This window comes from Lepisosteus platostomus, chromosome 5 (genome assembly GCF_059453375.1).
Source record: "Lepisosteus platostomus isolate fLepPlt1 chromosome 5, fLepPlt1.hap1, whole genome shotgun sequence".
NCBI classification, from domain to species: Eukaryota; Metazoa; Chordata; class Actinopteri; order Semionotiformes; family Lepisosteidae; genus Lepisosteus; species Lepisosteus platostomus.
This window is the reverse complement of record NC_142615.1, coordinates 21,053,332-21,076,315: the sequence shown is the minus strand read 5'-3', so window position 1 is coordinate 21,076,315 and position 22,984 is coordinate 21,053,332. Positions and strand designations below refer to the sequence as shown.

The following is a 22,984-nucleotide window of genomic DNA, read 5'->3' as shown; positions in this document are numbered from 1 at the left end:
ATTAGGTCACTTTTCATGTTAACTCACTTTTTTCAACATTTCCTGGTGCATGTTTTCTCCATGAAAAAAGACATTTTCCCTTACATGCTTTCTCGTTTTGTTTCATCAAAGAGTACAGAAAGAAGAAAGAAAGGAAAAGTGTCGTAAATGAACTCTGTCGCCCTTGGGAGATGTCAAGCGCATTGGACATGAAAAGTGCCGGATAAAACCCATTTCTGTACGTTTCTCTTAGTGTCGGGGCTCCTATTGAATGTAAAGGAGGCAACGTGCTCAGCCAGCTAACTCAGCGCTTACTGAACGCTGGTGTCTCAGAGCGGTGTGTCCAAGCGGCAGTAAAAGAGGAGAATTCTGCCGGCTTAGTTGGTTAAAGCGCCTGTCTAGTAAACAGGAGGTCCTGGGTTCAAATCCTAGCGGTGCCTGTCTTCTCGCACCGTTTATTGTTATAGAGAACATGCTTCTGCATTACCTCAGTCAATATCACCGGGAATGTGAATAGAAATGTAAACATCAATATTTCTGCTGTCTCCTGAGAAACACAAGTATAGAGTCAAAACACAATAAATAATGCTAAAAAATTATTCAGTTAACACCCAGATGTGACAAAAAACATTTAAGACTTACATCCCCTTTAAATATGTATTTCCTTAATATCAGTTCTCTTCCCTCCCCAGGACACCTGCAAATTCACTAGAGCATATTAAAAGCTGTGTGTAAGTCTTACATGTGTTCTGTCACATCTGGGTGTTAAATTAATAGATGTGTTGTGTTATTTAATATGATTTGACTCCACGCTTGTGTTTCTCGGGAGACAGCAGAAATATTGGGGATTTGCGGCTACAGAAAATAATGTGAACTTTACAGGCAAAAATAAGGTTACGTTAAAGAAACAAAAACGTATTGTCACCTTTTTCAACGTGATTTTTTAAGACATTTGTTCGGAATAGTATATCTTCTCGTGTCTGTGGCTGCTATCCTACAATAACGGTGGTGAAATAGCAGGAATGTGCGGAAAGAATCGGAGATTGAACAGAAGACTCATCCAGTCGATAGTAAGGTTGTGTAGGACCGCACACCCTACGATGTCAGTGTTGAGTAGTGAGGTTTAAAAGCTTCTTCACGAACCAGAAAGGAGTACAAACCTAACGTCTTCTGATCCGTAATCAGACACGTTATCCATTGCGCCATTGGCGTTTGCATTGCATGCAGAGCCGCTACTATTCATGTGTCTTGTATGTGTGTCTAGTTACTACGTCTTTCATTATGTCTGGTTTAAAATAATGTATCTTTAAAACAGACAAAGGGTTTATGAGTCTCCCTGAAATTCACACACGAAGAATAAAAAATATCGCGTTTAAAAAGAATACAGAGATGCCGGCGATAGATAACGGAGCGTCTTAAGTGCGCGCTATCACTGAACTAAACTCCCGATCGGTAAGTTTGTCGGCGGCTTTTTAATTGTGTTAGGAAGAGCAAACAGTCCACAGTGTACATTTTAAAGGTCTAAGCAAAACAATCAGACGTGAGGATTAGGATTAGGATCCAGAACAGGAGCCTCTACTTCTTTGTATACTGAGCTTTCGGGTGAACGTCAAAGTGAAAGACAAATTCGCAATTTTCACTTTTTGATTAAGGAACAAGAAAACACCATCCTTCGAGCTGGATTCAAACCAGGGACATAAGAAATGCCCACTGTTTTTGTCTATAGTCTTAAGATCTAGCAATTGAGCTATCGAGAGGTCAGAAAGTAACCGCTTTGTCACACACGTAGCCCAGTGTAGTGTAGTGTTCCTCTTTATTTAAATCCCAGTTCGACATCAAAATACTCACTCCCATAGTCTCGTTCAGAAGAAGAAATGGACCAGGCTTCCACTGTATAAACGTCCAGAGTTCTTATAAAACGTTTAAAGGACATCAGTGCAGGCTGAAATTGACCCTTTTTCTAGTGGGATCAGGATCATATAAAACCTTTCTTTTGGATTGAGAAGAGGATCATGGAGACACTCAAAATATCCCTGTCTTTGCTTCTTTCAAGGATGAATGGAGTATTGAGCTCGTAGCATCGGTTTAAATCAAAACTCTCTGCTACTGCAGTTGCTTGTTTGAGAGTTTCTTCAAATTTTTCAACTGAACGTTGATATCAAGGGATATTGATGGTAATATCATAGGGACTTTGGTTTTCTTTTGATTGAAAATTGTATTAAAATACAAGCCTCTTTCACAGTTGTATAATACTTTCCCTTTCATCCTCAGATAAAATTTCTAAATACCACAAAGTTACAACATATGGAATAGCATTTATTTTAAAATGTATTTTAAAATTAGCATTTATTTAGAGCTATATTTAGAGTTTAGTAAAGATAGCATTGCTAATATTGATGGAGTAGAAATGTAAGATGAATTGATAGCTTTTTCTGAACTAAAAAAGTCCTACAACGCCTCCTGTAACAGGTAAGGACTCATAGCAAGACATTGCTATTGCATTGCACATTTTGCAGATACGACCAGTTTCTGCTTCTGGTGAGTGCATCTTTTCCAAACTGAAATTAACAAGAACATTTTCAAGATGCGCCATGTCCCTAAATCGTTCATCAGGACTACTATTAATATCAGGTGAAAGCAGTACAAAGCATACATTTAACCTAAATATTAAGAGACTATATCTGTCAGCTACTGCTGTAAGCCATGTTCAGCCAACGCTAGAAATATTACTGCTCTACTACAGTAGCTAAAGAAAGCAAGTCCGACTTAGAAACGGATCACAAGTCGAAAACATAAACCAACGAGAATGGGATTCGAACCCACGCGTGCAAAGCACAATGGATTAGCAGTCCATCGCCTTAACCACTCGGCCACCTCGGCATGAGAGCCTCCCCCCTTGGGCATGATTTTGCTCGGCGACCAGGGTCAGCACATCGACCTCAGATGTCTCAGAGCGGTGTGTCCAAGCGGCTGTATAAGAATAGGTAATAGGTTTATTCCATGCTGAAAAAAAGAAGAAAGAGAACACAACGTTTCGCCCGTGGAGCCTTCTTCAGGTGTGAGAGAGACAGGGTAGTAGGCAAAGGTAAAGTAGCGAGAGAACAAGGGTTTGAGGGTGGGTACCCACCTGTATAAGAAAAGTGTTCTGCCGGCGCTGTGGTAAAGCTGGTTAAAACACCTGTTTCATAAAGAGGAGATCTTGGATCCGAATTCCAGCAGTACCTTTTTTTTCCTGTCTTGTTTTACAGAACATGTAATTTGGGACACTCCAAGAGGTCTTGATTTGGTTTAATGCGTTTATTCATTTCCTTTGCAGAACAACTTGTTTTTTTAAATCATACAGCTTGTGAAAGATGAAATGCGAGCGAATTTTTTTGTTCACCAAAAGTATGTAAATGAAAAAAAGCAAGGTGTAAGCATTTCTGTGGTGCAATCGGTTAGCGTTTTCGGCTATTAAACCCCAGGTGGGTTTTTTGATCCCACCCAGGGACGCACTTCTTCCTATAGTAAACATCATAACCGCAAAAATTGAATTGTTCCGCAAAACCTGAACTATTTTGATATTTGCAGTAGTAAACAATTGAGTACCAGAGTCAACATTACCGGGAATGTCCAATAATTACCGACATTGGCAACTTGGAAGCAGTTAGTATTCACCCATGGAATTATATGTTCCAGTGAGTGGCGGGAGAATTCACTTATGCTCCCGTTGCATCTTCAGCTAAAGTAATTTAAAAAACAATGCAAAATTGTTCGAGAACTTGACAAGCAAAAACAACAGGTCGCCGGAGTTCTATTTTAATATTTTCGTATATTTACCTTAATTTGAATATAAATGTTAACATAAACGCTGTTCAATATAATGTAATGTTGTTGTACTTTTAAAATATTTTAGCTGAGGGTGAGAGGGGGGATATTACGCCTTGCCAAACATCTAAAATAACTGTAAAAGGGGATGGCATTTTAATAAAACTGGCAATCAAAAGAAAGTTACAATTTGTATGGTATTATTCTCAATATCCCTCGATATTGAAGGTCAGATGAGGAATTTGAAGAAACTATCGAAGAAACAACGGCAATAGCAGAGGGTGTTGATTTTGAACCAGTGTTTGCACCTCAATAATCCATCAGTCTTCGCTTGACAGGCTTCCTCAATATATTCGGTGTTCTATACAAAAAATCGACAATTAAGCGCAAATGTGACAAGAGGCAAAGACTGCGGTAGAGGAGGAATAAACTCCACACGATGACTGTATGTATACGTCTGTCTAATATTCGGCCCCTCCAGGGGCATCATATTCGTTGAACTGCCTGCCAGCGTGTGTACGGGCTTATACTGTAATTCAAGAGTATCAATGGTCAGACGCTTACAACGGGTGTTTGTGTTTGAATTATTTAGAGAATTGAAAAAACATTTTCAAAACTACAGCTCGAATGAAATAAAAAAAAAAGTTTATTTGTCTCTTTGCTGTAACAACTGTGCCAAAACTATTCAGATACATCAGAATAGCATCAGAATGTAACTAGATTTTATTGGATTTTAGGAAATGTATTTTTGCGCATTTCTCTATACGATCAGAATACCTTCCTGTTTTCACCGTGTTTATTGTTTCTGCCTATGATATCTCGGAAAGAAAGACCCAGTATCTGTTCACCGAAATATTTCAGGAGTTTGCTGTGGTTTGAGAGGAGTGTATGAAGGTAATGAAGGAGGGAGGACACACGCATTCCGCACGGGGAGCGCAGAGCAATGAACCGCGACTGCAGCTCTCCGAGTCTTTTCTTATACAACCTCTGAGTCCGGACACACAGCGTCTCCAGCCAGTGTTGAAGGTTTACAGTTCAGAAAACGGCTGTCTCGAGCAGAAACTGATCTTCCTGCTTTAGTTAAGGTTTGGTTATTGTGGGGGTTTAGCGCTTGTATCTCTCTTCTCTTACTAAACACTATCTACTGTAAAGTATATAAATAGAAGCTAAAATGCAGCTAAAATACTTCAGTAAGGCCGAGCAGATAGGAAAGTTTAATAAAAATGTTCTATGATCTATGTTCTAGTTGCCCATATTTTTTAAACTCTCGGTTCGAGCTCTGATTTAATCCTCTCGGCTCCTGCCGCTGTCACCGGGAGAGTGGCTGCATTCCATAGGGCTACAGGCTGATTTCACAATGCCACATTTAATGAAATACAGGGGAAACCGCAAGGAAAACGATATTGTAACGCAACGGGGGCTCAGGCAGGCGCCCTTGCTGCATCTGGTCAGCCCCATCCCGACTGAGGCTCGAACCCGGGACTCCCGCGTCTCTCTGCAGCGACCCAGCCCCGTGAGCTAAAGAGAGAACTCTCTACAGCCCAGTAGCTGTAGTCCTGCTATCACAGGGAAGGGTGGTGACATCACCTGCTCTGGTACGCCGGCTCTTACACAGTGCCTGTCGGCCGTAAGCGTTACAATATGTTTTAATACATCTTCTTCTGGATTTATATTTCGGTCTTTCACCTTTGAATGCATACCTTGACCGTAAATCTTTACTCGATTACAGGCACCCCAAACAGTTCCTAAGGGAGAAATCGAAGCCTATTTGACTTTCTGCTAATCACATTGAAGTGTTCACGAAGCATTTCCCTGCCCATCATGTCCCCGCAAGCCGGTTTCTCCGTTTTCTTCTTTCTGTCGTTGTCAGCGAGCACAAGAAGACAGGAAAAATGCAAGAGAGGGAAAAGCTGTCAGGAGTGGGATTTGAACCCACGCCTCTATTCAGAGACCAGAACACCCAAGCAATGGAAAGACAGGAGTCCTTGAGTCTGGCGCCTTAGACCACTCGGCCATCCTGACGAGGTATGTAAAGTGGTGTGTTAAAAGCACCAGTAGTTCACAAAACTGAGAAATGCTTTGCTGGAGAAGCGCCACGTTGCCTAATGTTGCCTAAACGGATCGCGGAAATCAAATATTCGGATCGATTTAGAGTGTGCTTTACAGCCTTTGTGTAATATTTTAAATTGTTTTAAAAAAGTGTGTACTGTGTACTACGTTTAGGACTAGTTAGTGTGGTAGAATATGGAGATCATCTCCAGCTCTGAGCTCAACTGAAACAACAAGTCGTGCTGAACAAAGTCAGAGTTCAGCTGAACCTTTGCTCAGTGTGGTGCTCAGGACTCAGGAGTATTGTTGTGGTTCTAATTAGCACGAACTGCAGGGGCTCTGAATCAGAACATTTCAATTTATCTGTTCAGTAAGTTAAAATGCAGGACACGTTAAAATCGGATTATTACTGTGTCTCTGTCCCGTTTGTATATAACCGAATGTTTAAAATATACCAGTAAGGACACACAGCTACTAATGCGGTACTTATTGGAAATAGTCCCAAAACAAGTACGTCTGGCAGCTGGTAGACCCCTGTAATAATTTTGCAGTGACACTTTGAAGATTTACACTCTATTTAAATATTAATTTACTAAATTTCAGTTCTCTTTTCTCACACTCCCTGGCATAACTGAACTCTCACTCTCGCATACTAAAGGCTTTACATGCATTAGCTGTGATACAGATTCTAATAAAGACAGAATGAAACTGTTTGTTTTGTGTCTCATGGCGATCCTCTTCTCGATCCAAATTAAATGTTTAATATGATCCCTCCAGAAAGAAAAAGGAGTCAATTTCCGCCTGGAATGATTGATGCTCCATCAAACATTTTGTAATATCTCCGGAAGTTTATACAGTAGAATCCTGGTTTGTGGCTTAAATTCAAGGTAAACAAGACTAAGGAAACGAGTTGGAAACGATGTCAATCTGGGATTTAAATCATCCGGAACATTTCACTACATAGGGCAGTATGTGCCAGAGAGCACCTCCTGACATCTGTTGATAGCTCAGTTGGTAGAGTGGAGGACTGTAGTGGAAACAAAAGGGAATCCTTAGGTCACCAGTTTGACTCCGGCTTGAAGGAAGGTGCTCTTTGTGTATTTCATTCAAACAGTTAAAATAGCTGATCTTTTTTCACTCAGACTTTGATCAAAAGCTCAATAAACGGCGAAGCAGAGGCTCTTGTTCCGAATTCAGCTCACGTCTGATTGTCTTGTTTTGGCCAAGATCTGATCTTTGAATTCAGGGACTACTCTGTCTGCTTTGTACAGTAATTCAAAAGTAGATACAAATGTCACATTTTCTGTTTTCAAAGGATAGGTACTTAATTGCCTTTATGATTTGGATTTGATTTTGTATCGTTGTATTATTAAGTTTGTGCTTTTTGTGTTTTTAACATATTGTGAACTTATTTTTTAAACAAATGCTTACAAAGGCAGACATGACACACATCTGTTTATACCAGCGGTGAATTGTATATTTGTATTAAGTAGAAGCTACTGCGCACTTCTGGGAGTATAACAGGTTCGATATAAAGTGGCAAAAATATAAAAGGGGAAAATACCCCAGACTGGGTGTAAAGGCCTCGTTGTGACTGTTGTTTTATTGTTGAATACGGCATACTGTGCATGAAATGTTGCAGAAACACAATCTGATAGTTAAATAATTATTATTTTAATAATTTGATAAGTATGAGGCCCCGGATCCAAATATTCAGTTCTGATTTTTTTTAAGTGATATCTTCCCTTCCTCTGGTGGAAGTAACACGATGTGAGCAATTGTTTTTTGTTCTTTTTTTTTCACGTTGCGATCCAAAAAGCCTCAGATGCACAGTCTGACAGCAACCAAACCAGAATGGATTCTGCTGGGAGCCGGACTGAGCTCATTCTTGCTCCCTGTGCTGAAAACAGAATTAGCTCTTCCCCGAACATCGTCTACAGCTGCTGGATGGTGCTCTACGTCCTGCTGCTCCAGCAATTATTTGGACGAAAGACAGATCACTTGTGCGCTTTTAACCTTCTCGCAGCTACAGGCGAGACTGAAGCTGGCGATATAAAGGCACGCGCTGGTACACCTTCTCGAACTTTCACAATCGCGATAAACATTTTTTTAAGACCTTTGAAAAACTAGATATAGATAAAGATATAGATAAAACTAGATAAAAAACATGAGCTTTATCAGTTTTTACATTAATCGACTTTGAAACAAATTGGATCTTTTTACATTGCATTTTACGTTGAAATGTAGCATGCATACCTAATCCACCAACGGACAGAGCAATATTTTACGTTGCCTTCCAGAGCTTCCAACGTGTGATGGATTTGTATGGGTGTCTGTATGATACCACTACAGCACTGGCGCAGGTGCAAAATCCACTTTCACAAGACTTTTTCAGTGTCTTCTCTCTCAAATGGACCGAAGCACAGGAGCCAATATTAGAGAAAACGACAGGTGTTTAAACAGAGGATGTCCCAATGTCTGGGACAACACATTGTGATTTTGTATAAACGCAAATGGTTTATCATTTAAAAGCCAACAATATTCTTTTTATCCCTGGCGCTAATACGCTACCATACATGCGAGCTGTTGTGTGAAAGAAAATTCATATGTGCGTAGGAAGGCAGAATAAAATCCAGAACTGTGTTGGTGATATCGATAAACAGGGCTCATGTTCACAAACAAAACTTTACTGTATAAAAAGTTAAAATTCGTAAATATATATTTTTTTTATTATGTAAAGTGTCTGTTAAACCATTCATGAAGGATTTTTAGACAACAAAACACACCATTATATGAGAAAATATATTTACTATATCTGCATTTAACTCACTTTTTAACAATTTCAATTTCAAGGCCGATATAAATTGTTGCCCTGCTTTTTTGTCATAAATACACAAGCTTGTTATGTCTTGTGTCAGAAATAAACTGCATGAAATTTGCTAAAGCAACAAAAAGTAAGCGCCACAAAGAAGACAGACATTTGCGTTTATAGTGCAATGTTATCTCGAGCCTTTAAAATTACTTTAAATGCAATTTGTTTTTCTCTGTGGCTCTAAGGCTTTGTCATTTACTGTAGTTATTGAGGAGAACATTATGTTAATCGTATAGATGAAACGTTTAATATATTCAAGTGGGTAGCTACGTCAGCATGCGTATCTGCAAAGGAACAAGTAATATTGTAGGTTTATTCTATGCTGAAAAGAGAAGAGAGAAAACAAACCTGAAGAAGGTTTCACAGCTGAAACGTTGTGTTTTCTCTCTTCTCTTTTCAGCATGGAATAAACCTATTACTTGTTCCTTTAATATATTGTTCGGTTTGACTCAAAATGCTTTACTACTACAAGAGAGAATTATAGTATGGAGGATGAGACAAATTTATGATTTCTTGGAAGAAAATGTTTTTTCTTTGCATTCGAAATGAATCGAAACTTTAGCGCGACACACAAACCTTTTGTCATTTTTAAAGATATAATATTTTTAAACAGACAGTATAGAAAACGTTTTTTTTACTAAGCAATTTTGGCTGGGGGCGACGCATTACTAGTAGTGGCGCTGAGGTCACTATGGTGCAGTTGAGCACCGTAAGATTAGGGCCAGTGACGTAATGTATAACGCATCTGACTGTCTGAAGATCAGCTCCTCCTCTGAGCTCAATAGCAATGCAAAACTGTGCGAAACAAAGCTGGAGAGCAGCTGATCTTGTGCTCAGTAGTCAGTACGGTGCTGAGGGTTCAGTTCTGGCGTTGTTCTAATTAGCACGAACTGCAATGGCTCTGAATCTGACCATTTCTATGGAAGCCCGTTTCAGCCAGGGAGTAAAAATAAAAACGCGCTATGGTATCTCAGAATTCCGACTTAGTAACTGAGAATTGCGACTTAAAAACTCAGAATTCCGACTTTATATCTCGTAGTTGCGACTTAATATCTCACATTTGGGACTTCAAAATAACCCATATTTCATTGTCTGTCCTTTTGTTATTGTAACGGATTCGGGTTCCAGGGCTTGTGCCCTCGCCGCTCCCACCCTAGTTCGTGCCTCACTGCATTGGCTCGAACCCAGGCCTTGCCAGCTGAGCTAAAGAAGAGTTTCTTTTTTAAGTAAAAAAGGACATACAATGGAAATATTTAAAAAGTATAAGTTTCAGCTTTTATAATTGTGAATTATTCTGGATGTGAAGTGTCTATTTCTGTATCTTATTTCATATTCTGTCTTTGTTTTTGTATTTCTGGTGTTTAAATAAAAAAAGAATTTAAAAGCCCACCGTCCACTATTCCATCCGTGTACTATGGAAGCCTCACTACCGGAAATGGGATTCCATAAAAATGAGTGGAATTAATTTGATTTTTATCAGGGCACTGTACAAGACAAGTCTTCAGGCTTATAGATCCTATGATCTTGTACGATTCATCAATATAGTGTAACGGAACGGCCGACATACAATTTGTAGTTCAGGTGGGTAGCTGCGTCAGCATGCGTGGGCTGCAAAGGAACAAGTAATAGGTTTATTCCATGCTGAAAAAAAAGAAGAAAGAAAATATGTTTTGGCCGAAACGTACCAGTAAACTTTACATTAACAATACCAGCCAACGATACATTATCATTTCACACCGGTTCTACAGGAATCTACAGCAGAGCCCTGAGTTGACTCCCAGAGTCCCACTGAGCCCATAGAATTCCACATCACCCATCACTCCTGCGCACAGTCCGCTGAGAGCGCCTGTCCATAAACTACTGGATTGAGAATGGGATCAAATAATTCCCCATTTTCTTAATTCTACATCAAAGGACTGTTAAAGGTCTATTTGAAGGCATCGATTTGTATTCTTAAACCAGATGAACGCCTGGAATAAGTTAACATTACTTTAAAAAATAAACAGTCGTGCTACAGTACTCCAGTTGAAGGCACGCTTCTAGCTTTGCGGTACTCTGGTGCGTCACAAATTTATGTTTGAATTTCTGTGGATGAACTACTATAGGTGTACCCTCGCTCACTTTCTTTAGCGACAGTCGTTGCTCCTCATCTGAGTGATGTATTTGCCTTGTTTACAGTTCACTTCCCTGCAAGGAATATTCACCTCAGAGCTCTCTTTCACAGACTGCAGGCGCTATGTTTGTTAACAGGTATTATAGTGATGACATCTTTCTGTATGATCAGGACAGGAGCTGCAGGTCCACTGTGTTGTGGCTGCAGTACAATTTTAGCTTATTATTATAATACTTTTTAACAGCGACAGATTCTTAAGATCACGAGGTGTTTACGATATTATTTCAGTATTAAGCTGTTACTACATTCGGAACTGTCCCATAGGATTCAGTGTTCCATTAGTTTGGCACTAAACTGCTTAGTCTATTGCAGGAATTGTACTTAGTCCTGTCCTGTAGTGTCCTCTAGAGAGCAGCAGCTGTTTCCTTGGGCTCATTGCAATTGGGAACATTGTGATTACTGAGCAGGGGACTAAAGTCAGCAGACGAGCGAGTTGCAAATCGGTATTAATCTGGCGTACAGAGCTGCATGCTAATCTCTGGATCATCTCCAGTTAACGTGATGCTGTTCTTACCTTGCAATTGACCCAATCTGACTACTGGCACCAACAACCCTGTTATTACAAATAAACTTCTTGTGTACCTACCGTGATACATAAGTTTGGTGGAGAGGTTTGGCAGCCCATATTCAGTCAAAGGTGTGTGTGCAGATCACTGTGATATACAGGCATCAACAAACTGACATACAATATTAAATGTTTAACTGATAAAACCCAAATGAACCAAACCTGAATAAATTAGTGGTGGAAAGGTCTCTGAGCCTTTGGTAAGAACGATGGGTATATAACCCATTGTCCTCAATATTTGGAAATGAATCCTTGAGCACTGCTGTTGTACCAACGGTCCTCAAAAGTGCTGCCATTACCCCCGTCCCATAAAAGCCTAACATTACCCTTTCTTGCATAAACTGTAGAACTTGCCTTCACATTTCAGTTGCAGTTTAATCTATTATCACCCTACTCCCCACTTCATAACCTTCACTCTTCTAATTCTGGTCTCCTGTCCCCCAAGCCCGTCTACACTGTATGGGTGACAGGGCATTCTGCTGTTATGCCCCCAAGCTCTGGAACTCTCTCCCCAAGGATACCAGAGTCACCTTCCCTAAACTCCTTCAAATTCAGACTCAACACCTTGTTCTGTAGAAGAGCCTTTACTGAACTGGTTCCATTCTTTACCCCTCTGCTTCTACTTTCCTTAGTACCACCATCCATGGTCTCCTCTGTCTATTGGAATTGTTTTATCCTGTGAATTCTTACTGTAATTATGTCAAGTGCTTTGAGAAGCCACCTTTGGAACCATTATATAAAATAGTTTATCCTAAATCCTTGAAGCTTTAATAGGGCAGTGCAGTAGGGCTAAAAATTAACAGCTTTAGTGGGCCAGCAGGATTGGTGCAAATTATAGGTAGTCCCAAAGGATGACTAGGATTCACTTGAAATTCATGACATGGGACACTGAAACAGGGGAGAGGCTTTGTGTAGTAAGCATTCAGTCTCAATCTACACAGTCTGTGCTGCTGGTAGAGGTGGTTGTGAACACCTGTCTTCCCAGTCAAGTACTGGGATCTCCAGTCTCAATCCTAATACTTCCCATGACTGTCCAATACTGTGAAACCAACACCCATAAGACAAGACCTCCAAGATTCTAACTGTACCATTATTCATTGATGTTCACGCACCAGTATTATTCCTCTGCCAAGGAAGGGAAGGCCTACTTTACACCAAGCCCCTGTTGACAATCCCTTCCTTGTGTTTCTTTTAGTCAGTTTGTGCAGCCTAGAATAGGAAACCAGATCTCACTCTTACTGGGCACTACAGTAGCAACTCACACTCCATAAGCACTACCCCTCTCGGAAACAGGAGGATTTCCAGTATATTGAACACCTCTGTCTCTCCCACAGTAAAAAAAAAAGTCACACTGCCCTGCCCAAGGAATAGTGCGGCCATCTTCCCCCAGTATAACGCTTTATTACTCCAGCCATTTTCAGTCCTCATTGGCAGCAATACGGGAAGCATTCTTGAAAGGGGAACCCCCACAAATACTTCCCTTGAATTCCTCCACCCCATTCAAACCTATAAACCATAAAGAAACAAGGGCAGGCAGAAGGGTCTTTCACAGCTTTATTGAGATGTTGCCATTACAAGGCAAGTGGAGGCAGGAGAGTCACAAGGGCCAGGCTGGAGCCTTCATTCAGGAACCTGGGGAGGAAGAAAAGAACAATCCAGCTGAACTGCAGGACACGCACCCCTACAGGAGCTCCTCCTGCCAGACCCTACCTGTCCACTGGCCAACATCTCCAAAGTCCTCTGCTCCCTCCACATCCTCACTGGTGCTCTCAGCATCTTCACTGGAGCTCTGTTGTAGGTGCAGGACTTGGTCCCTGGTGTTGCTTTAGCAGGAGCCACAGCCATGACACAGTGCATGTACAGCTCAGTCACTTCATGCTGCAAGAGGGAAGGTCACAGCATTAAGGGATCAAGGCCAATAAAGGGACAGAGAAGGACCTTCTGCCATCAGTGAAGGCAAGCTGGCAGCTCTAGGCACTACAGCTGCCACAGTCTAGTTCACATCTAGATCATGAATGAAAAAGCAGACAATGGATCAGTAGAGCAAGAAGGCTGAGCAGCCTTTGAGAGCAGCACCTTCCTGGACAGCTTCTTCTGGAAGAGGAAGGCATCAATCGTGAAGCGGAGCACATCCTTCTGCTTGGAGGGGACAAACCTGGACAGGCAGCCATCTGCCTTGCTGTCCACCATGCACCTGGGGACAAGGACAAGGATGAACCCCTGCAGGCTCTCAGGGCCCCTGCCCACCTCCCCTCCCAGAAGGGGCCGTACCCCAAGTTGTTGATCACAGGGAAACGGGGCTGGGAGTGCTGGTCCGGTTTCTCTGTTACGTAACACGAGTGGATGTACAGCCTCTGCTCCACTGTGGCAAAGTAGGCAGTGGCCTGGAAGTACATGGGCTGACCCAGGAAGTACTCATCCTTAGGAGAGAGCCGGACCCAGTGGGCTGGAGAGAGAGAGGCAGCATTACACCTGTACACAGCACCCCCTGCAGGCAGGAGGAGCCACTCACTCAAGGAGCTTACAGTTGGTGGTGAGCAGCACAAAGCTGTGCTTGTTCTTCAGGTCCTTGAAGAAGGTCCTTCTCCTAGCCCACGTGGGGACATAGCCAACCTTGTAGGAGTAGTGGAACCTACAGGACAGAGGGGATGAGGGGCATCTGGACACTTTCCTAGCGGCTTCTCAGCAGCAGCAGAGCCCTGCCTACCTGTTGTAGGAGCACTTGACCGGCACAGAGAAGGGAATGAAGCGATGCACAGGTGCACTGGAGGAGGGCGGGGCATAGCGGAGAGTGTTGGAGTATACCAGGCGGCCCTGGACAACCTGCTGGGTCACAGAGGAAGGGATATTCCCAGGAAAGGCAACCCCGACACTGGCCCTACAGCTCACATCGATACACTGCCTGTAGATGAAGACCCGCTTACCGATCGCTCGGTGCCGCACTCGTGAAGCCCGTAGATGAAGTAGAAGTAACGGCGTGTGGTTCGGCTGACGCTGCAGTTGCCCAAGGTCACCTCCGATGGCCGACAGCTGAAGCCGAACAGGAGCCGACTGACCCTCACGTACATCCTGCTGGAGTCGCACCACACAGCCACTCCTCGGGTGCCCCCGATGGCCGGGCGAGCCGGCTGCCGCCCTCGCTGGGGAGGAAACAGGACGCTCTTGATGTAGGCGGGTAAGGGGTGGCTGCCGGCTTCGGGCTTCATCTTCTCCTTGTCGAAGTAGGGCGAGTACGCGTCTCTGGACACGGGAAGGCGGCGATAGTCGGGAGCCAAGGACTGCGAGTCGTTCTTGCTTGCAGACAGGTCTTCAGAGGGCGCATCTGCCAGGCTCAAGTCCTCCGACTGGGCTGTGTCTTCGAGAGCCGGGAAGTCGGCCTGGAGTGCTAATTCCCGAGAGTCCCAGCCAGCCGGCCCGGCGGAGATCAGTGCGGGGAGCCCGGCTGTCACGGACGTCCAAAGGGACTAACTGTGGGGAGCAGGAGAGCGGAAAAAGACCCGTATGCGTAGCGGCGAGACAGGAAAAAGGCCTGGGCTCATTAGTGCAAAGAGTTCAGGAATGCCGTATAGAAACCTATGCCCTCAGGGACGTAGGGCGCCCTGGTGCTAGGCGGGTCTCAGGACATTCGAACGTCAATACTGAGCAAGGACAGAATGCAAGACCCGGAAATATATAGCCCAAGGGAAAGAGAGGGACAGGAAGGACAGCAGACCGGAAACTAGGGACAGGACAGAGAAGGAGCGCCCTCTGGCTGCAGAGGGTGTGACACCGGCCCCTGCGCACAGGCACAGCACAAAGAGAAACGAGCGCATTGCCAAATTGACGTCCTGCTAAACTGCTACAGAAGTAAGACAAGTAAACCACCAAACTGTGTTGAAGCAAGAGAGCATAAAGTGTGAACACGGTGACTAGGTTTTTATACTAGCAGGACTATGCTACCACACACCTGGTCACACTACCGCTCAATCAACACAATCAATTACACACAGAGACTCGGATTGTTCTCAGCGTCTAATTAGAACCTGATTCCAGTCTGAGGCGGGACTCCGTGAAGCCGCCTGAACACTTTCCCGTGTGTATCTGAGCTCAGCGGAGGAGTTCTAATTTCCGAGGACAGTGTGTTAAACTCGCTGTCAGACAGAGTACGGAACATGCGACACATCCGTCCACACTTTCTTTTATCGAGGGGGCTGTTCTATCAACACGTACCGCAATGAAAATATTTTTACTATTTTTCATGTGTAATTGCATGTCATATTAAAATGTGTAATACAAGCATCTCTTTGTTTTCCAGTAAAGAAATACTGATCAGCTTTTGACATGATGTGATAATAATTTGTCTGATTTTCCAGAGATTGCTTTTGCTTCGCAGCACTGAGAACCTACGGAAGCCCGTTTCCGCCAGGGAGTAAAAAAAAACGCACTATGGTATCTCTGAATTGTGACTTAGAATCATAGAATTGCGACCTAAAAACACAGAATTTTGACTTTATCTCTCACATTTGCGACTTCGAAATAGCCCATATTTCATTGTCTGTCCTTTTGTTACTGTAACGGATTCTGGTTCTAGGGCTTGTGCCCTCGCCGCTCCCACCCTACTTCGTGTCTCACTGTATTGGCTTGAATCCAGGCCTTGCTAGCTAGAACCCGAATCCGTTACAATAACAAAATGACAGACTATTAAATACGGGCTATTTCGAAGTTGCAAATCTGAGATATAAAGTCGGAGTTCTGAGTTACTAAGTCGCAATTCTAAGTTACTTAGTCGGAATTCTGCGATACCATAGCGCGTTTTTTTGTAACTCCCTGGCAGAAACGGGCTTTCATACATTTCGATTAGTCTGATCAGTGTAGGACACGTTAATGTAGAATCATTACTATGTCTGTCTCTTGTTTGTATATAAATGAATGTCTTTGACAACTTAATGTTAGTTTTTAATTTAGTTTTACGATGTAGGTCATGCGTGCATACGAAATGTCTCAATCCTGATTCAGCTCATGCTCCATAGGAGAGAAGAGATTCCTCCTTCTTCTCGTACAATCATATTAGAAAAGAAGCCCGTGTCGCCCAGCTCAGATTCAAGAGCGACTCGCGTCTTCAGCCCTTTTTTAATTCGTGATCCTAATTTTCTTTAGTTATTATCAATATTGAACTTTTTCTAAATAAAACGACAATAATCAAACATGCAGGCAGACTTTTAAAAAGTATTAGGAGCTGACAGGGTGCCCCTTTGGAATAGTTGTCAGAAAATGTGAGAAAAGGAAAGTTACCTAAGCTCTCACACACAGCATTAGAGATTGGAATCTGATTGTAAAAAAAAAACTACCTGTCTGCCCTTCATTTAACGGTGCTGTTGTTTTTATTTTACATGTTGTTAGCATTTTAATGAATTGTTAAAAGATTGATACACAAATCGCTAAATAAGAAAACGTAAAAACCCTAGCTGTAAGCAATTGGCCATTCATATTCCTGAATTTTAAATCCCTGTGTTTTTCTGTATCCGAATGCCTGGTGCAGCTCATTTGAAAGCAGAGTCTTTGATTTACTGTATTGAAGAAGCGTATTGTTGCCACCAAGGAAAACAAATCCTGAGTTTACAGGAGTAAAAGAGGAAACAAATGCAAACACCGTTTAGAAAAAACACACACGTCTCAGGCCTTAACCATGACAAGGATGGGATCTGAACCTAGACGAGCAGAGCACAATGAATTGGCAATCCAAAAAGTGACTCCTGTTTAATTTTCTTTTCGCTTGCTCGATTTGTAGTACGCTCCTAAATCCTTACAACCGATAAACAAAACGGCTTCATGTGCCACAGTATTCTGCTGCAGGTACGGTTTGCACCGTGTATTAGGCGAACTCGAATTAAATATTTCAAATATGTGAAGAATTTCATGAAACCTGAAAAAAGATCACAGCCAATGTCAGCAATTCAGAGCCTGTAGGCAGCTTCAACAGAACAAAACGATCTGAAGCCGCAATAATTTCATAGAGTGTATTGTGACACTCTAACCATGTTGTTGCTATTACTGCTACTTCTGCTGCCGTTGCTTTAAACTCTACTCAGCGGACAAGTAAAGTTGTACAAAGAATAGACTACTTTGAGCCGTCCAAATTACATTATGTGAATTTTTATTAATAACAGCATTAGTAATACAATGCGTGCTCAGAAACCTTACTTATTAGCTCATGAAGCAATAGTGTTTCAACAATTTGAGGTCTTCAAAAAGTAAACGCTGAAGTTTTTATACTTCCTTGTGAGCAGATCACCTTTGATTTAGAAAAGGAAAACTTACTCCCCTGTTGCTTTTATTGCAATATCTGAATCGAGACCCAAGCGCTAAGAAAGCTGAATAACGCAAAAGTAATAAACCCAATTTTAATGTAGATACACATGTTCTAATGCAGCCTTCATTACAAGACAGTCTATTTCTCGAAAACGTGTAATGTGAAAAAGAGAAAAACGAAAATATATGGATGACAATATTTAAAAGATGAAGATTTTACTTTTGAGAAAACCGCTGCTTTTAGAACTTTGCTGTGCTTCCTGCATCATTGTCAGTGTTATAAACTGGGTGTGGAAGTAGCGATCACTTTGTAGAGCAGTTGTTAGACTGGAGCTGTTCAGACTACTCTTGTTATTTCTCAAATACTTCCATCATTTTTTTCACGCTAGGACGCGAGTGTGCACATGTGTTTGGTTTTCGTTTCACTGATTTTCATTGAAGATTTGGGAATTAACGACGAAAGAATCAGTTGCCTCGGAAAGCAGAAGCTTTGGTTCTCAATGATCTTGAAGACACGCCCATGTAGAGCAGCGTGTGATGATTCGTACTATAAAAGACCAAGTGCTCAAAGTGACGTCTGCGTTTACCGTTGAAACTTTTCATCTCGGGCGCACTTTTAGAAAGCAAAGATGGAGCAGTTGTGTTGAACCACAATAAGACAGCCGACAGCAGAGTGGCGCAGTGGAAGCGTGCTGGGCCCATAACCCAGAGGTCGATGGATTGAAACTGTTCTCTGCTATGTACATTTCAAGCATGACTGATAAGCACACCATCAGGATCACCATCATCTTTAATGAAGTGCATCCCTGAGTGCGTTTGACCCACCAGCCCTTTGTTTAACACAAGGACACGTTACTGTTGGTTGTCCTTTCTGGGGGCGCTGTGGGGTAGGTTCCTAACACCCCCGCCACACGTTGCGTGTTCGAATCCAGCTGGAGCTGCAACTCACGTGTTTGTAGTTAAATAAAATACTGTCATTTTCCTGCCAGCTGGCAGTATTTCTTTTGCACTGACCAAGAGTAACCAAGAACTTCATTTCATCTTTCGCAGGCTGTAATCTACAGAAAAGGAACTGAATACTTGTATTAAGCTAAATCAAGCCGACGGAAATACACTGCCGTTGTTTTTCTCCACTTTTCGTTAAAAGGAGAAAAATCACTGGCATTTTCCTGTGGTATTTCTTCTGTCCTGATAAGCAAGACTTGTATTTTATCTTTCATATGTTATTTGAATTTCTTGAAGTTCAGAAACAACTTGTTCCAGAAAAGAAATGAACACTTGCTTCAAAGTAAATCAAGACGTATGTCTCTCTCGCTGTGTGTGCTCTTATCTGTCCATCTCTCTCTCCTCTTCTCTCACTCTGGCAGTCTGTGCAGAGTATCTGAAGGGGATGTAACACCACTTGGCAAAGAAGAAAAATTCTCAGTGTAACGATGCTCTGTAGAGGTGAAAAGGATCCGATGCAGATGCAGGAGTCGCAGGGAGGTAAGTAAACGTACCGAGCAAATCCAGGAGCTGAGCCGTAGTCCGAAGGCGAAGGTAAGTCGAGATCCGGTAAAGGCAATGATAGCAAACAATCCAAAGGGCGAGACGAGATCCGAAGTCCGAAGGCAAAAGGTGCAGGCAGAATTCCAGGAAGGCAAAAGAGGGGTGAGAACGCTAGGCTGAGCAACAAGAAGAGAACTCAATACCGAGCAACGGGAATCAGGTACGAATGGTATAAATAACCCGGCGTGCCGCACGGTAGAGCAATTGCAGGTGTGTTAACTCGTGCGGCGGCGCTTGTTAGAAGTAATCCGCTGCTGGTGCTGATTGGCTCGCTTACGTGTTGATCTCCGCTGGCTGGTGGTCGTGACAGTACCCCCCCCTTCACGGGCGGCTCCCGACGCCCGAGACGGCCGATTAGGATAGTCCCTGTGAAAGTCACTGATTAGTGTAGGGTCCAAAATATCCTTCTCTGGAACCCAAGATCTCTCCTCGGCACCAAAACCTTCCCAGTCGACTAAATACTGCAGGGTACCGCGGTTCCATCTGGAGTCAATGATCTTGTGGACCGTATAAGCCGGGCGCCCCTGAATGCGACGAGGAGGTGGCGGGCGATGTTGGGGAGCCGCAAGGGGCGAGCGGTAAACAGGTTTCAGGAGGTAAGAGAATTGTGGGCATATTCTGCCCAGGGAAGTAGTGATGACCAATCATCCTGTGAGCTGGAGGTGAAGGCTCTCAAAAAGGTCAGGAGGCTTTGATTGGTCCTTTCCACCTGACCATTGGCCTCAGGATGATAACCAGAAGTCAAAGATACACGAGTCCCTAGAGTTTGACAGAAAGCCTTCCAAAAGGCCGAGATAAATTGCGGTCCCCTGTCCGAGACAACGTCATCAGGCAAACCATGTATCCTAAAGACCTGTTGTACAAACAAAGATGCCATTTCCTGGGCTGTGGGCAATGCTGGGAGGGGGACAAAATGGGCTGCTTTGGAAAAACGATCGGAGACCACCATGATTACCGTATGACCCTGACTGTTAGGAAGGTCTGTAATGAAGTCAACAGCTATGTGGGACCAAGGGCGGTGTGGGATTGGAAGGGGGTGAAGGAGGCCAGCCTTCCTAGAGCGCGGAGTCTTGCTCCTGGCACAGACCGGGCAAGCCCGGACGTACTCTGCTGCATCAGATCGCATGGAAGGCCACCAAAAGTCCCTGGTGAGGAGGTCCAGAGTGCGTCTGCATCCCGGGTGGCCGGCGAACCGGGAATCATGTCCCCACTGCAAAACCGCAGAACGTAAGTTGTTCGGGACGAAAAGCTTATCCGGGGGGCAGCACAGAGGAACTGTAGTTCCGTTGAGGGCACGCCTGACCTGATCTTCAATGGAGCAATGAATCGCTGCCACGATTCTGTTAGGAGAGATGATTGGTTCAGGTGTGTCGTCCAGGTCTGGGGGGTCATGGAGCCGAGAGAGTGCATCAGCCCTCCCATTCTTCGAGCCAGGAGTGTAAGTGATAACAAAATTGAAACGAGAAAAGAAAAGTGACCAACGGGCCTGACGCGAGTTGAGGCGCTTGGCAGATTGAATATAGGACAGGTTCTTATGGTCCGTAATAATGACAAAGGGGTGCTGAGCCCCTTCCAGCCAGTGTCTCCATTCCTCGAGGGCCAGCTTGATAGCTAGGAGTTCCCGATTGCCCACATCATAGTTAACCTCAGCAGGAGAGAGCTTCTTGGAAAAGAAAGCACATGGATGAGGGAGGCGATCCTCTTCGAGGCGCTGGGAGAGGACTGCACCAACCCCATGGGCAGAGGCGTCAACTTCAACAATGAAAGGCCGGGAGGGATCCGGATGCCGCAGGGGAGGAGCGGAGCTGAAGAGACGTTTCAAGTGCAGGAATGCCTGGTTAGCCTCTGGATTCCATTTACCCCGACTAGGACGGTTGCGGGTCAGAGCCGTAAAGGGCGCCACCACGGAGCTAAAGTTCCGGATGAATCGCCTGTAGAAGTTGGCAAAACCTAGAAAGCGTTGGATTTGCTTCAAATTACGTGGCACAGGCCAATCATTGATAGCTGCCACCTTGGCTGAGTCCATCTCGACTCCAAGAGGAGAAATAATGTAGCCCAGAAAGTGAATCTTAGAAGCATGAAAAATGCATTTCTCAAGCTTGGCGTAGAGCTGGTTGTCGATGAGTCTGGACAAGACCTCCTGGACGTGATGGACATGTTCCTGAGGGTCGGTGGAAAAAATGAGGATGTCATCCAAGTATACCAAGACAAATTTTCCAATAATGTCCCTGAAGATGTCATTTATGAAGGATTGGAAGACTGCCGGGGCATTAGCGAGTCCAAAAGGCATCACCTGATATTCATAGTGGCCGTGTGTGGTCATAAAAGCTGTCTTCCACTCATCCCCTTCACGGATCCGGATTAAATTATAAGCCCCTCGTAGATCTAGTTTTGAGAAAATGGAGGCTCCACGTAGGGACTCCAGAGCGGCTGGGATTAAAGGCAAGGGGTAGGGATGTTTGACTGTAATGGAGTTCAGGCCTCTGTAATCAATACACGGCCTCAAGGAGCCGTCCTTCTTCCCTATGAAGAAGAACCCAGCACAGGCTGGGGACGAGGAGGGACGAATAAAACCAGAATTCAGGGCCTCCTTGATATAATCCTGCAGGGCTTCATTCTCCGTCTGAGTGAGCGGGTAGATCCGTCCTTTGGGTGGGAGTGCTCCTGGAAGCAAATCTATTGCACAGTCATAGGTGCGGTGAGGGGGGAGCGATAGAGCTTTCTGTTTGTCAAAGGCTTGCTTCAAATGTGCATATTGGGGGGGAATAATAGAGTGTTCTTCCAAGAGGTTTACTGAAGCAGCAACCTTGAGTGGAGGACGACAACAGTTGTCACGACAGGCCTGGCTCCAGGCAATGATCTCATTCTTGGCCCAGGAGATGTGGGGATCATGCTTTTTGAGCCAGGGAAGGCCCAGGATCACAGGGTAAGCAGGGGAGTCCAGGAGAAGGAGTGAAATGTCCTCCACATGAGTGGCACCAACAGTAAGGGATAGGGGAATGGTCTGCCAGGAAATACATCCAGGAGCGATCGGTGACCCATCCAACGTTTGAATGCAGATAGGGGGTGAAAGCGGAGCAAGAGGAATATCCCACTTCTTAGCAAAAGAGGCATCCATAAAATTCCCAGCTGCCCCTGAATCCACCAAAACCGAAAGGGGAAGGTGCGTGTCCATCCAGGAAATCTCAGCTGGGAATAAAGGCCCTGAAGGGGATTGTGAAAAAACAGCACTACTGACACTAACAGTAGGCAGTGGGGGAGCTCGAGGTGGATGTGGGGGTCTCAAAGGACAAGTAACGAGCAGGTGACCCGACGCAGAGCAGTACAGACACAGCCCCTCCTGACGGCGCCTTTCCTTTTCCTCCAAGGACAGGGATGAGAGTGGGCTGATAACCTAAAGAACAAAGGAAGGGAGAGAGACCTGTGGAGGAGGAGGTAAGTCGAGATCCGGTAAAGGCAATGATAGCAAACAATCCAAAGGGCGAGACGAGATCCGAAGTCCGAAGGCAAAAGGTGCAGGCAGAATTCCAGGAAGGCAAAAGAGGGGTGAGAACGCTAGGCTGAGCAACAAGAAGAGAACTCAATACCGAGCAACGGGAATCAGGTACGAATGGTATAAATAACCCGGCGTGCCGCACGGTAGAGCAATTGCAGGTGTGTTAACTCGTGCGGCGGCGCTTGTTAGAAGTAATCCGCTGCTGGT

The 22,984-nt window shown here is 43.9% G+C and overlaps 1 protein-coding gene and 2 non-coding genes across 3 annotated transcripts; all 3 read right to left on the bottom strand.

Annotated features, from left to right (window-relative positions):
• Positions 1-2,777: 2,777 nt before the first annotated feature.
• trnas-gcu (transfer RNA serine (anticodon GCU)) lies at positions 2,778-2,859 on the bottom strand. Its single transcript has one exon. It is a non-coding gene; the product is annotated as a tRNA-Ser (tRNA).
• A 2,838-nt stretch (positions 2,860-5,697) lies between these two features.
• On the bottom strand, positions 5,698-5,808 carry trnal-caa (transfer RNA leucine (anticodon CAA)). Its single transcript has 2 exons — positions 5,771-5,808; positions 5,698-5,743 (listed from the first exon to the last, which is right to left on the bottom strand). It is a non-coding gene; the product is annotated as a tRNA-Leu (tRNA).
• A 7,257-nt stretch (positions 5,809-13,065) lies between these two features.
• On the bottom strand, positions 13,066-15,257 carry LOC148664740 (zona pellucida sperm-binding protein 3-like). The gene is made up of 7 exons (XM_088630919.1): positions 15,215-15,257; positions 14,370-14,887; positions 14,153-14,268; positions 13,971-14,077; positions 13,717-13,891; positions 13,522-13,639; positions 13,066-13,323 (listed from the first exon to the last, which is right to left on the bottom strand). Exons 1-7 carry the CDS (start codon positions 15,255-15,257, stop codon positions 13,066-13,068), a joined length of 1,335 nt encoding a protein of 444 aa, XP_088487045.1.
• Between the last annotated feature and the right edge of the window lie 7,727 nt (positions 15,258-22,984).

Coding starts and splice junctions, on each gene's coding strand:
- LOC148664740 (XM_088630919.1), bottom strand. CDS start 15,257: ATGCGCTCGTTTCTCTTTGTGCTGTGCCTGTGCGCAGGGGCCG. Junction 14,269..14,369: donor AGTGCGGCACCGAGCGATCG/GTAAGCGGGTCT, acceptor GTGACCCAGCAG/GTTGTCCAGGGCCGCCTGGT. Junction 13,892..13,970: donor TGTGCTGCTCACCACCAACT/GTAAGCTCCTTG, acceptor CTCTCTCTCCAG/CCCACTGGGTCCGGCTCTCT.